The following is a 14,273-nucleotide window of genomic DNA, read 5'->3' on the forward strand; positions in this document are numbered from 1 at the left end:
CATAATAAATCAAAGTTATTTGGCTCAAAAGTAAAAATTCTCAAGACTCAGGAGCATCCTATTTGGACATCACTATTTTAACTCATATCCACTTATTAATTCTTTTTTTTTTTCACATCTACTCGCTTTTTGAACAACTTCATACATGATAAGATAAAGTGAATGCTCGAATTCTTCTTGTTACAAGTTAAGTTTGTGTACTTACAACACTCTACAACGATTACGTGATTAACCAAGCAAATATGATTGAGTGTGGCCACAAATGGGCAAAGTTTATACAAAAATAATTGAATTTTACTGATATGAAATTCAAACATCGCAGCAAAATTGTTACGCATTGCTGGTATGACTTAAAATGCAAAAACAAAAATTATTATTTTTTAAAAAAATTACAACGAAACATGATCAAACGCTCACTTACTTATACGGGTTCTGCTGACAATGAGCCCAAAACTTGTTTCTACTTTGGACCAACAGTGAGCCCAAACGGGAAGCCCATAGAACAAAGCCGAAATCGACTACTAAGCTCCTTACGACGCCGGTGATCGGACACGATGAAGCGGTAATGAACCAAAACGAAGAAAACGCCGCTGTTGACGGCACGTCCAGATACCGATGGTGGGCAGCCGCGAGTACAGGTCAGTTACTATGGGGAATTTACGCTTATAGGAGAGGTTTTGCCGGCGAATGTCGAATGATGCCACTTAAAGCCTTCGCCGTCGCCTCGCTTTTCGTCGGCGCCACCGCCTCCGCCTCTATGGCTTCTCTTCGCGCCTGCGGCATCCACTCGGTAAGTTCTCTCTTTGCGCTGACTTCTTTAATAGACTAAAGAAATTTGTCATTTTTTTTATAGTATTATTGGAGTTCAGTTGACTAAACCTAAACTGACTATGTACTGCAATCGGTAGGGGTTAGAGTTGTTAAGGTTTATGTATTTGTGTGGAGGAATTTGGTATTCAACTGACATTTGAAATAAATACTCCCTGTGACGGCATGGAGTTAAGATTCTAAGCTGTGGTGTTTATTGTTCTTTTGTGCTTTCTCTGTTTACCACACCTTTCTGGAGTCCTTAGACATTAGAATGAACAATTGCTAAGTGGTTGCTTGAATGGAGATCCTACTTATCACTCAGTTGGAATAAATCAGTTTTTTTTTTTTTGACCCTCCCAGCCATTCTTCAGGAAGGTGTTCTTTTTGTGGTAGAAAAAGGAAGATTGGAAAGAAAACTGAGGTTTACGATGGTGTTATTGTGCATTGTGTTGCATGGTAGTTAACTTCTAGGCTACAACCTGCTATCTGGGTTCCTATTTTGCTTTATATTACATGATTTTCTATTTTAAATGTTTAGGTGCAGAATTCACAATTCTGAGATTTAGTGTTCAAGTTGAGAACTTTAATAATTAGAGTAAGTAAGAATTCAAGCTTGTTTGGGCAATTAGGTTCTGACTTTTAATTATTTGGAACGATTGATAAGGTTTCATGGCCATAGGTCAGAAAGTTCATTAGTAAGCATTATGAACTTCTCCAATTATAGGTTGGATGAAGTTTATTTGCGTTGCTGAGAATAAATTTTGATAGCACCATCTCTCTGTGCTTGGTGACATTGTGAGACTTGGTTTGGGTGCTGGAAATCTTTCTGCTTATACAAGTATTTGGCTGCATGCAATGAATAAGAAATTGAAAGCAGAGGGAAACAATGATTCTTATTTGACCTAGTTCTAGCTAGAAAGATGTAGATTATACACACCTTAGGTTGATAAGAACTGAGGTTTGGAACCCTACCTAAGTAGGCTTACCACATGTACTTGATCCTGGGGAGGGGGGGCATCTAATTTCATGAATATATCGTAGAGAGGGTATTGGGAAAGAGTTGGATAGGAAAGTTTTTCAAGGAGACATGAATCGTTAATGCCTTTGTGATGTCTCAAGTTGGTGATAGTGGAACTATTTGCTTGCTCTAATGGAAAATAGATTCAGCCCATTGATACAAATTCCTGGAAGTATTTAGGATACACTGAAGCATTTTGGTTAAAGTACTGTAGTGGATTCGGTGAAGTACTAAACGCTTATGCTTCATCAAAGAAAATGAAAGCTCATGGAAGCAGCTCACACCTTCAAGTCCAAGGCAAATTTACTGTGTGATATGAAGAACAAATTTTTAGGTACTTTTTCATCAAGTATAGTGGGATGTCTTGTTGCTTGCCAACGAGTCTAAGCAACAGTTAGAACGATGGATTTGGATAGAATGATTTGCTTGGATTGATGCGTTGTTCTCAGTGTTACAAAAGGCGAGCGCCTCATCGCCTTTGGCGAGAGGCGAGGCGAGACGATGGGTCCTCGCCATTCTCTGCCGAGGCGAGGCGATAGCAAAAAAGCGAGGAGTGGCGAGGTGTGGCGCTACAATGGCGACAGAAAAGGCGCTGCCTTTTTAATTAAAAATATTAGTCAAAATTAGGGTTTTTTATTACTTTTGAAATTTCTGAAACTCCATCGCGACTCTCTCTCTCGATTGACTCTCTTCTCCAGTTCTCTTCTCTTCTCCATTGCTGTCTCTTCTCCCTCACTCTCCATCGCTGTCGGATTCTGTTCTCCTTCTCCTCGTCGGCCGCCGGCTCACGATTCTGTTCCCTCGCGACTCTCTGTTCTCCAGGTATGTCGTTTTCTCTCTTCTTCTTCAACAATTTTTTTCTGTTCTTCTTCTTCAGTTTTTTTCAGTTGTGTTTTTTTGGTGCAAGGCTGTAAGCAGTGCTTAATTGCTTACTGCTTTGTGTAATTTTTTTTTAATTATAGGCAGTTAATTAAAAAAAAATCTTTCCATTTTTCTAATTATTTATTCCAATATTCCTAAACAACGAATTAATTGAATTTAATAATCAATGGCGGTTGCTAGCAAAAGAGGGACATTGGATGGAATTATGGCACTCAAGGGTAATTTTGAAGAAGAATAGACTTTTAAAGTTTTGGTTTATTGTATTTTGAATTGTTTGGTCTTTAAAGTTTTAGACATTTTAGTATCTACTATTGGTTTTTGAATTGAATATTTGCTAATATGTGTTATTGCTATTAAGATTTTGGATAAAATATGCAGTTAAATATTTTTAATTTTTGGTATTAATTGGCGCCTTTATTCAAAAAGGCAAGCGCCTCGCCGCGTGGCGAGGCAGGCCCTTGTCGCCTTTTGTCGCCTCTCGCCGTCCACAACACTGGTTGTTCTTGATGTTGCTGGTGGTGGTCTTTGAAAGTAGAAAAAAATTGATGCTTTTACATGTGTTACAAATTGGACATGTTCATTGAATGTGGAAAGTATTCAGCTGTTGATATTTGACAAGTTACATGTAAGATTATTTGGTTTTACCTTGTGTTTCATATACTGTTATCTCATTTCATTTGTGTGGGATCATATAATATTGGAAAGAAATCGTGTTTTACTCATATTTTTGCAAGTGTGCACAGCATGCACACAAAATTTGTGAAAGTTGGACGACATATTTTTCTCTTCATCTTTTCCTATTTATTCATCTTATCATCGGAAAGGATCCTTTCTTCCTCTCCTGTTTCCATTAGATGGAAAAAATTATAAAATCAAACTCTTTTTTTACTAGTATGACGTGTTAAAACCTTGTAGCATGTTACTGTGTTTGTCTACATGAAGCACATTGACATACTTTTTTATCACTTGATCTTAAAGGGTAGGAACTGAGGGAACGGAAAATGCTTATATACGGCTGGAGTCCTACAGGAAGAATATATAGCTAAAAATTAGGTATAGTTCAGGTGTAAAATTAGCACCTTTTAATTTCATCCAGTACAAGGCTGGTCAATGTAATTTTTCAACTGCTGGCAAAGTATTCATGCAATAACGCAAATATCAATTTCATATTGTAGTTTCTGTACTAAGGGCATGATGTCAGGAACATGGAGGGAGAGAGAAATGCGTATAAATGAGCAGTGTCATGCTCAAAGAAGATTAGAAGGGTTAGGTCTAGTTTAGTTGTAAACGTAGTGGTTTTTTTATACATATGAGTAGTACCTGGAGATCATGTCTGTTTTCTAGCTAAACACTTGGTATGATCTCATTTGCGCTTGCATTGCTGGGTAGGATTGCGGGCAATCAATGGTTCTAGGCTAAACTGGTCATCTAGGGGATTCATAAATGCACACAGGTGAACACTGGACACCACCATCAAGTTACGACTTGTTTTATAAGCGAGATGTGAGTTTCTCCAAGAAGATGGAGTTGAGCATTATCGAAGTGAGAAGCTTGGAGGTGTCTAGGCCATTTGAATGGTGTTGAATGAGTTAAAGATTGAGATACTCGCCAATATAAGGCGAGAACCATAGGACGTGTTTCATGCCTCGTGTGCTGCGTAAGCGACAATTGGGTCAATGAAACCCAAAAAGTTGCATTAAACTTTTTGTTGGGATACGCTTTGACCCTCTCGATAAGTTTCAATCAGTGTCAATTAATCTCCTTTTTTCAGTTTTTTTAAAATTATGTGCAGTAATTTGTTGCAAAATGCACAGGTGGAAGACATGAAGGTTGTCGGGGAAAGTATAAGAACCGGACTTGGGTTGACACGAAGGGCACGAGAAGACTGACTACTTTAGAGCACTATCGCGAATCAGTAGCCTTAAGACGATTGACCAAGGAAGATCTCCATCTGTGTAGTTTCTTGCTAAACTCAATTCCAAGGGGAGCACATATCCGAAAGGGTATCTACCCCAGGCATGTACCTAAGTAATAAAATGGATGACATTTGTTTTTCTATATACAAGGTTAATTTATACTTAGTGGATAAGTATATCCAACTATGCACTGGCATATTGTATCATATCAACTGCATCTACGACAGCTACAAGAGCATCAGTTGTTTGGGTTTAATTTTTTTCTTCTTTGCTTGAAAAATTACTTGCTTCGCTTAATAAAAAGAGTTAATTTTAGGAATATCAAAGATAAAAATCATATTAACGCTTTATAACTATAGTTTTGCTATTTGCTCTCCATAGGTAAATTATGTTTGCTATGGAGCATTTGATTTGTATAAATAGCAGCGATTTGTATAAATTGAGTGTTAATTCATTTGTCTATGAAAATTGTGTTTGTATATGTATATGGTCTTTGTGTTAGGCTAAAGTGACGAGCGAGATTGGGAGAGAGAGAAGACAATGATGGGACAGAGGTGAATTTTATATGTATATCAGTTAGATAATTGTATATATGTAAGTACTGTGTATATGTATTAATGAGTGTTTGTATATCTGCATGAAATTTGAATTTAAATTTGTATACAATTGAATTGAGTTAAAATATTTGTATTTGTATATTGAATCTCTCTCCCTCTCTTTATACAAATACATTTTATTTGTATAATTTATATTTGTATAAAGCAAGAAAGAGAAAGACAAAAAAGAACATGCATGGGAAGATCTGCATTTGTATAATATATAACTATGACCGTATAAGACGGAGAGATATGAATTTGTATTTGTGTATATTCTTTCTCGCTTTATGCAAACACAAATGTATGTACAAAGTTAGAGAAGCGATCAAGAGATGACTGAAAAATGAGAGAGGAGCGAGCGAGAGTCCAGGGAGAGGCGAATGACAAGAAGTATGCTCCAAATTGAAATTAAATAAAGCTCTAATTATAGTACATTTATTTTGAATTAATAGTTTGGTATAATGCATAATTTTCTCATATTCAATTGTTCACGACTTCTTACTGTCATATAAAAACATGTATTGCTAATTTAATACTATATAAACTAGATAACTTTAATCATAATTAATTTACAATAAGAAGTAACTTTATTGGCGAAAGCGTTTCACCCTTAATTAGCGGTCTGTGATTCGAATTTTGGATATGAATTTTTTTTAATTGGAAGCGTCATCCCTAAATGGGCTCTGTAGAGCGCGATTCGAATTTAGTTATAGCCCCAATATGAGCTCAATCAAAGAAATAAAAAACATAAAATAATTAAGCCATTCAATATTTATAACTATACTAAACTTGCCGAAACTAGCTTATGTTTTAAGAGTAATTGTTATAATTAAAACTTAAGTTATGCTTGATACACTAGGGAATAATTATCTCCATAGATACTTCAAACAATTACAAGATGTATTTATATGTTATAATATGTAAATATGATCGAAAAAGACTAAATTATCCTCTAGCTATACATATAACCAAAAAAAAAAAATGATCCAAAAGACTAAATTATCCTCTAGCTATATACATATAAAAATCAAGTTTTGGTATTGAGTTGAGTTGCCAAATATAGTTTACTCATGAATGAAGCTATTGCACTCACTCGCTGAAAGATCAGCGACCTCCCTGTCAAAAGTAAGGGCAGCCCATTGTCGAGATATCAAGTTAGCACGCATCAGTGATACATACATTGCCACTACCATCTTAAACGGATACACAAAATGCAGAGCAATTGGTACTGCTCTCAACATGTTCGACGAAATTCCCCACAGAGATACCGCTGCTTGGAACATCATGATTTCTGGATATGTCAATTCTGGGAGATTTCAGAGTGCTTGGGTGTTCCTTAATTTGATGAAAGAAAATGGGTTTTGTTTAAATGACTATACTTTTGGAAGCATACTAAAGGGTATTGCTTCTAATGGCTTATTGTCCTTAGGTCAACAGGTGCACTGTGATGTGGTTAAAATGGGCTATGTCGGGAATGTTTACGCCGCCAGTGCGCTATTGGACATGTATGCTAAGTGTGGAAAAGTTGACGATGCAAATGAAGTGTTTCAAACCATGCCTGAACGTAATTATGTCTCATGGAATGCTATAATAGCAGGATATGCAGGGAAAGGTGATATAGAGTATGGTTTTTGGTTGTTGAGAGGTATGGAGCAAGAGGGTGTGCAGCTGGATGATGGAACCTTCTCTCCGCTTCTAACATTGCTTAATGAAAATAAGTTTTACAAGTTGACTATGCAGGTTCATGGAAAAGTTGAAAAACTTGGTTTACGTTGTGAAGTCAAAGTATTTAATGCGCTAATTACTGCATATTCCCAGTGTGGGAGTATTGAAAGTGCGGAAAGTGTTTTTGATGGTACTATTCGTTGCAGAGATTCGGTAACGTGGAATTCAATGCTAGCAGCTTATTTAGAACATGATGAGGAGAAGCAAGCATTTGAACTATTCTTGGACATGGAAAGGCTTGGGTTGGAAATGGATTCTTATACATATACTAGTATAATAAGTGGTTGTTTTGAGGGTAGACATAACAGTCAAGGGAAGTGTTTGCATGCTTTGGTTATCAAGAGGGGATTGGAAAATGTAACTATAATCTCGAATGTGTTGATTTCCATGTATGTCAAATCATGTACAAACTCTATGGATGATGCACTGACAGTATTTGAAAACCTGGATGCAAAGGATTCTGTTTCTTGGAACTCCATTTTGACCGGATTGTCACAGAAGGGTTTGAGTGAAATTGCTTTCAAAAAGTTTACAAAGATGAGGGTGGAAAACCTGGAGATGGATGAGTATTCCTTTTCTGCCACCCTGAGATCTTGTTCAGATTTGGCTACTCTTCGATTTGGTCAACAAGTTCATGCCTTTGCACTAAAACTGCGCTCTGAGTCATATAAGCATGTGAGCAGTGCTTTGATACTTATGTACTCCAACTGTGGCATCATTGAAGATGCTTGGAAGTCCTTTGAAGTTTCTCCCAAAGAGAGTTCGATATCTTGGAACTCGATCATGTTTGCTTATGCACAACATGGGCAGGGTAAGCTCGTGCTTGACCTCTTCTACCTAATGAAACAAAGTGAAGTGAAACTAGATCATATCACTTTTGTGGCAGTCTTGACTGCGTGCAGTCACATTGGTTTGGTTGAAGAAGGTTGCCGTTTTTTCAAGTCTATGGAAGCTGATTTTGGAATTGTTCCTAGAATGGAACATTATGCTTGTGCAATTGATTTACTTGGGCGAGCTGGGCGCCTTGAGGAGGCAAAAGAGCTAGTTAAAGGGATGCCATTTGATCCTGATGCTATGGTTTTGAGAACTCTACTCGGTACTTGTCGATCATGCGGTGATATTGAATATGCAAGTGAGGTGGCTAGCCATTTGCTCGAATTGGAGCCAGGAGAGCATAGCACCTATGTTTTGCTCTCAGACATGTACCGACAATTCAAGAAGTGGGATAACATAGCTAACATTAAGAGGCTGATGAGGGAAAGGAGTATCACTAAGGTACCTGGTTGGAGTTGGATAGAAGTCCAAAACGAGGTGCATAGTTTCAATGCGGAGGACCTATCACATCCTAATTGCCATGAGATTTATGCAAAATTGAGAGAGCTGACAGATGAGATCATGTTCTCTGGATCTGAAAATGCTAGCGAATTAATGATTTCTACGGGTGATCAGGAATCAGTGGTTTAACAACATGTTCAAGCCAATGAGGTTCTTGTCAGTCTGGTGCCTTTATCTTGTCAAAATGGATAAGCATGATCTACTGAAAAAGTTGGCCCAGCCCTCAGCGATGTGGATGTAGCTGCATCTGCTATCTGAATAAATGGAACGCAAGGTTGTTCTTTAGTCTCCACTAGTTGTAATAGGCTAATAGCTGCATTTGCAATTCCAGTTTACCCACACTTTTGATCAGGCTTGAAGATATAAAATATCGGTATAGCCAGCACACTAAATGCCATTCCACTAAAATCCACCCCTCAGATATTGCTTATACTTCGTCTGCTGAGCCTCACTTAGAATTTTTCTGACCTTGAAAGTCTTCGGTCCTACTTCGTAAATTTTTTACTTTTGTCCTTATTTTTTATCTGATTCTTGGAATCTAAAAGATAATTGCCAAATATGTAAATTGGGTGAACAGTTTGGCTTTCCTGGTTCACAGCTTATACTCTATCCGCCTCTTTCTGGTCCCCTCCCAGGCTTATATCAAAAACAATTTTAGACTTTATTTCTGGTGAAGTTGGCTGAACTTTTTAGGTTTTATTTCGATCAACTGAAGTTGGGTTCCTTCTTCTATCTCCATGTTTTGTGGATACTGCATTTTTAATATAGGAGTGTGCTTATTTTAGTCACATGCACTTAAGTTTTATGAATTTAAGCAGAGGAATGGTCCTTGTTGCAGGAATACCAACATGCAGATTGTGTCAAATACTCCACTAGCATTATCACTTTCACGTTTGATGATACTTTGATGTCCTTCATGCAAGAACTAAAAAGAGAGAATATCGGTAAAGCTGATGATTTGCAACTTCAAATTCAGATAGCGAGGAACTATAGTTTGCATGAGCAGGTGGAGGAAGTACATCGAACTATGAAGTTCAATAAAGCCAAGAGTGCATCATGAAGAATTCAGATGCTATTGAAGTCATTCTGGATAGGTCACAGAAACTACCAAGCACATTGACAGTAAGAGCTTGTAACGCGTCAACAACAAATGATCACAAAAGTTTTGCAGCTCAAACAGAATCAGTAAAGCACAAGATTCTATGCAAGTAGAAGTATTGACATGCTATTCTGCAGCATCGTGGATCCTGTGCGAACGATTCAAGAAGTTACATGTTTTTACTGATCGACTAGCTATGTAAGACAGTTTAAAATGTGTGGTTAAGCATACAAAAATATACCTGATGTGACATAAGAGTATTAGTGCCCCATGTTGCATTGTGTCATACACATTCTCTTAATCTTCTCTCTTGTTTATCTTTTTTCAATGAAATGAAACTAATTGCTTCCATATTCAGCTGAAATTGTGCACTTTGTTAAGTCTTTTCCAGGTTAATATGATTGACTTGGTGAATTTGTAGCACCAGGAAATAAAGTTACTTCAGCACATAAAGCAAATATGTGTGCTAGAAAGAATCCCCCCACCCCCCAAACCCCAACCAAAAGAAAAAAACAAAAAAGAGTTAAAAACATTACTCTCTCCGTCCCGTTTTACTTGTCCACTATCAAAACGGAGTCATCTTAGGCAAAGGGTGGTTCGGTGCACACCCTTCGCTGAAAAATTATGCAGGTTAAAATGTTAGTAGTAATTATGGGTGTATATCTTATTTTCCTCACTCTTGGCACAACTGAGAAGAAAATTTGCACACCTCAAATTTATGGCTTCGCTACTGTCTACTATACTTACAGAGATTTGTTCAATTTGAAAATTCAAAAGATGACTTACTCACATCTCTGGTATTGACTTGACACATAGTTTAGGAAAGTAAAAGGACTTCTGAATTTTGTGGTCTTAAACTAAATATGTGTACAATGTAGCAAAATATGTTTTAATCATGGAGTTCTTAGACATATCATGAGAAAAGTTGAAACTAAGAAATTGCTAGAGGAAAAGAAAAATTCTTTTTGAAATATATTAAAAAGAAAAGTAAGATAAACAAATTGAAACCGATGAAGCACCATTTTATGCCCCGTTACCTTTATTATTAAGTACTTTTCATTTTCTACTATTTATTATGATTTATAATAATGAGGAATGATATAGTAAAATTATTTTATTTATTTATTTATTTTTAAGGGCGTGTCAGTAATCAATTATAATAAAATAGTCTTTGATTTTATAATTTGGACAACTTAAATAATTAGTTTTAATATAAAGGTCAAACAATATCAAACAAAGAGGGGAGTAGTAATAATTGATAACTTTGACTGGATTTCCACATAAACTGCTTACTTAAAAGTCAACGATGTCTGTCTGAATTTGACTTAAAAAACTTAAGTCAAAATTATATAGTTATATTGAGATGATTTTAAATCAAAAAATCAAAAGTAAGGGGAGATATGTTTTTAATTTTTAGCTTATTTTAAGTTATTTTTAACCTTGTCAAACACTTTCTATTTTAAGTTATTTTTTATATTTATCAAATATTTTTTAAAGCTAAAAATTGACCTACTTTTAAGTCAATCCAAACACCCTGTAAAACTTGAAAATTATGTTCATAGCATTTGACATGAAATCATAGTTTACATAAATAATAAAACCCTAGTTAAATTTAAGTATGTCGATGAAATTTCAAATATAATTTGAAGAGTACTTATGTCTTTTTCCCTTTATTTTAGACCAAGATAATCTAATTTTTGTAATCTTCTTTAAGGCATACTAATTATTATGTGGAACAACTTACTTTGAAAATCTGTTGTATTTTCAGCATAAAAGGATCCATTATCATTTATCAAGTACCTACAAATTAAACTCCTCTAAGTAATTAATTATTTGAGATGGAAAAATCAAAGAATGCTATAATATGCATGATTTTTATTATGTTTGTTTTTTATTCACCATTAATTCATGCTACACAAGAGTTATTATTTGCACCTCAATCAACAACAACATTTGATTTATTTTTTCCAAAGTCGTAGCATTGCCATGAAAAAAACAAGTAATCATGGAAATTTGAAATTGAAAAATTGTTAAAAAAAAAGGAAAGAAAAAATCTTTTTGAAATAAATAAAAAATAAAAGTAAGACAAACAAATTAAAAATAACGGATCAATATTTTTATGCCTTATGATGTGGCTGAATTTTGATTAGTCACGTCTAAAAAATGGTTCTATACAACGGAAATTAACTGTTTTCAGTTAACAAATGTGATACGAATGAGATCTTTTTCTCAAACCAAAAATGACTTAGATAAGTCAATTTTTTAACAGACAACATAAATGTGTCTTTTCTTTTATGAGTATTGCTTAATTTAGTGGATTGAATTGAAATAATCATATAATTTTAATTGAAATTGATTAATTTTAGTCAATTCAAATAAATAATAAAATTAAAGGGTATAACTATATTTAATTTTTGTAATCTCCTTTAAATGCATACTAATTATTATATTTTTGACCCTTCACCAAGAAACTTAGACCAAGTTAATGTTTATATAACTATATTTAATTTTTGTAATCTCCTTTAAATGCATACTAATTATTATATGTAACAACTCCCTTTGAATTTTCACTATAAAAGGAACCATTATCAAGTACACCAACAAACACCTCTAAATTAATAATTATTTGAGATGGAAAAATCAAAGAATGCTATAATATGCATGATTTTTATCATGTTTGTTTTTTATTCACCATTAATTCATGCTACTCAAGAGCCATTATTTGCACCTCAACCAATAACATTTGAATTATTTTTTCCAAGTCGTAGCACTGCCATGACAAAAACAAGTATGTTTACTATTACAAATTTCATATACAACTTTTAATTTTTTTTTATTTTTTATTGATTGAGATATATATTATTTTATAATTTTTTTTTAAAAAAAAATGTGTATAACATATTTTTTTTCGTGTATTTCAGAAAATTGCTCTCCAACAGTGTGCAAAAAAGGCAAATGTTGTTGTGCTTATTTTTTTCATAGATGTATAATGTGTTGTGGAAGGATGAATTAATATATTTATCTCAACATGTTTAAAAGAGTTTTCTTTTATTATTTTCTTTTTTATATTCATATTTATCTTCTTTTTTTCCATAATATTTGTTACAATTTAAAATGAGATGGTTAATTATGTTGAATTATGCACCTAGTAAGAATGACTTAAAGAATTCTTAATGAACCGCTTAGAAAAATCAACATCAATAATTAATATGAATTCAACAAGTAAAATCCTATAACAATACTAATAATTAACAGGATTTTTTTTTTTTGTAAAAATGTGATCTGAATTTATTGTGGTAATAAATTAAGTTTCTACTCAAAAGATGACATGGTATGATTATATATGTGCAAACAAAAATTCACTAATAAATTAATCAAAGAACAAATATTTTTGACAAAAAATATTGAGCAGAAAGGACCCTAGACCCTTTCTAATAAATTAATCAAAGAACAAATATTTTACATTAAATATTTAATTTAATGTAAAATTTGATTGATGAAGGAACTCTATTAAACAATTTGGTGAAAATTCTAGTCCCCTCGAGAGAACACCTCCATTTTTAATTTGCTAATTTAATTTTAATTTCATATATTTAATAAAATTAAAGTAACGGAGATTTTTAAATTTTATGGTCTTAAAATAAAGAACTTCATCTAATTTTAGAGTCTTGAATATATCATATGAAAAATTAAAATTAAAGAGTGGCTAAAGAATACTTTATATTCAATTTCCTCATTATTATGCATAATCCATCTTATTATGTTTAGACGACTTACGGGTGGTTCGGTACAAATATTGATAATGCATGAATTAGTAACACATAGATTAACAATGCAGAGATTAGCAATGCAAAAATTAGTAATGCTACAATTTTTTTTTAATCGAGTGTTTGATTTACAACTCTACAAAATAAATATTTTATTATACCCTTGCATTATTATGAGTAAAGGTGTACCTGATTCGGTTTGAATCGGTTATTGCTTAAAATCAAAGTCAAATCAATCTAGTCGATTTTTTTAATTTCTAAAATCAAATCAAATGAAAAATACAACCATCGATTTGGCTATTGTCTGTTTGAAAGTAATAAATTTTTTGAGGACATACGTATCTCGATAGACATGAATATTTAATATATGACAGTCCACAAGAAATCTATTATCAGTTCAATTAAGCCTAGAGTTATTATTACACCAGCAAAGATTCAATTAAGAGAAAATATGACTATCTTATGTGAGGTAGGGTAGGTAAAGACTAAAGTAAAATATTTTGATGGACTTGGACCTGTGATTGTAATAGTTGAGCTAAAATTTAAGTGTTGGGCTTGAGAAAATAGTAAAGTTAAGAAATTATGGTAATTAAAATTTAATTAGAATATTTATATTTTATTTACAAATAATATATAAATGATTATAAAACTTATATATATATATATATATATATATATATATCTAATTTTTCAGTTCGATTTAATTACTTTTACTGTTGTTTTTTAGTAAAATCAAATCAAATAGTATTGATTTTCAAATTTTAAAACCAATTCAAATCAACTATTGGTCTTTTTAATCAGGTTGATTCGAATTACGATTCGATTTTATTTTTCAACTATAATCATCAACAACCTTGATAATAAAATTGTTTATATATATATATATATATATATATATATATATATATATATATATATTCCTCCATTGTTATAGTTTACATTACCCCATTTTTAAGGCTTAAAGAAACCAAACATCTAGAAGTAAAAATAAAATGGAATTTTTTGTCATGAAAGTGTCATTTATTGTTCGATAAGAGATCAAATAGCTAGTGGTACTTCATGAATTTGAAGAGATCAATTTATTTTTAAAAAAATAATCAAATAAATAAGCTCTAAATAAATGGT

The 14,273-nt window shown here is 33.3% G+C and overlaps 2 protein-coding genes and 1 long non-coding RNA gene across 3 annotated transcripts; all 3 read left to right on the forward strand.

The window, feature by feature from the left end:
* The first annotated feature begins 234 nt into the window (after positions 1-234).
* Positions 235-4,882, forward strand: LOC101262150 (uncharacterized). The gene is made up of 2 exons (XM_004229713.5): positions 235-790; positions 4,525-4,882. Exons 1-2 carry the CDS (start codon positions 566-568, stop codon positions 4,597-4,599), a joined length of 300 nt encoding a protein of 99 aa, XP_004229761.1. The 5' UTR covers positions 235-565; the 3' UTR covers positions 4,600-4,882.
* A 1,197-nt stretch (positions 4,883-6,079) lies between these two features.
* On the forward strand, positions 6,080-9,738 carry LOC101262456 (putative pentatricopeptide repeat-containing protein At3g25970). The gene is made up of 2 exons (XM_004229714.5): positions 6,080-8,556; positions 9,121-9,738. Exon 1 carries the CDS (start codon positions 6,297-6,299, stop codon positions 8,409-8,411), a length of 2,115 nt encoding a protein of 704 aa, XP_004229762.1. The 5' UTR covers positions 6,080-6,296; the 3' UTR covers positions 8,412-8,556; positions 9,121-9,738.
* Positions 9,739-11,983: 2,245 nt separating this feature from the next.
* LOC104648949 (uncharacterized) lies at positions 11,984-12,432 on the forward strand. The gene is made up of 2 exons (XR_742884.4): positions 11,984-12,169; positions 12,303-12,432. It is a non-coding gene; the product is annotated as an uncharacterized lncRNA (long non-coding RNA).
* Positions 12,433-14,273: the final 1,841 nt, after the last annotated feature.

Source organism: Solanum lycopersicum, chromosome 1, assembly GCF_036512215.1.
Source record: "Solanum lycopersicum chromosome 1, SLM_r2.1".
In the NCBI taxonomy this organism is placed as follows: Eukaryota; Viridiplantae; Streptophyta; class Magnoliopsida; order Solanales; family Solanaceae; genus Solanum; species Solanum lycopersicum.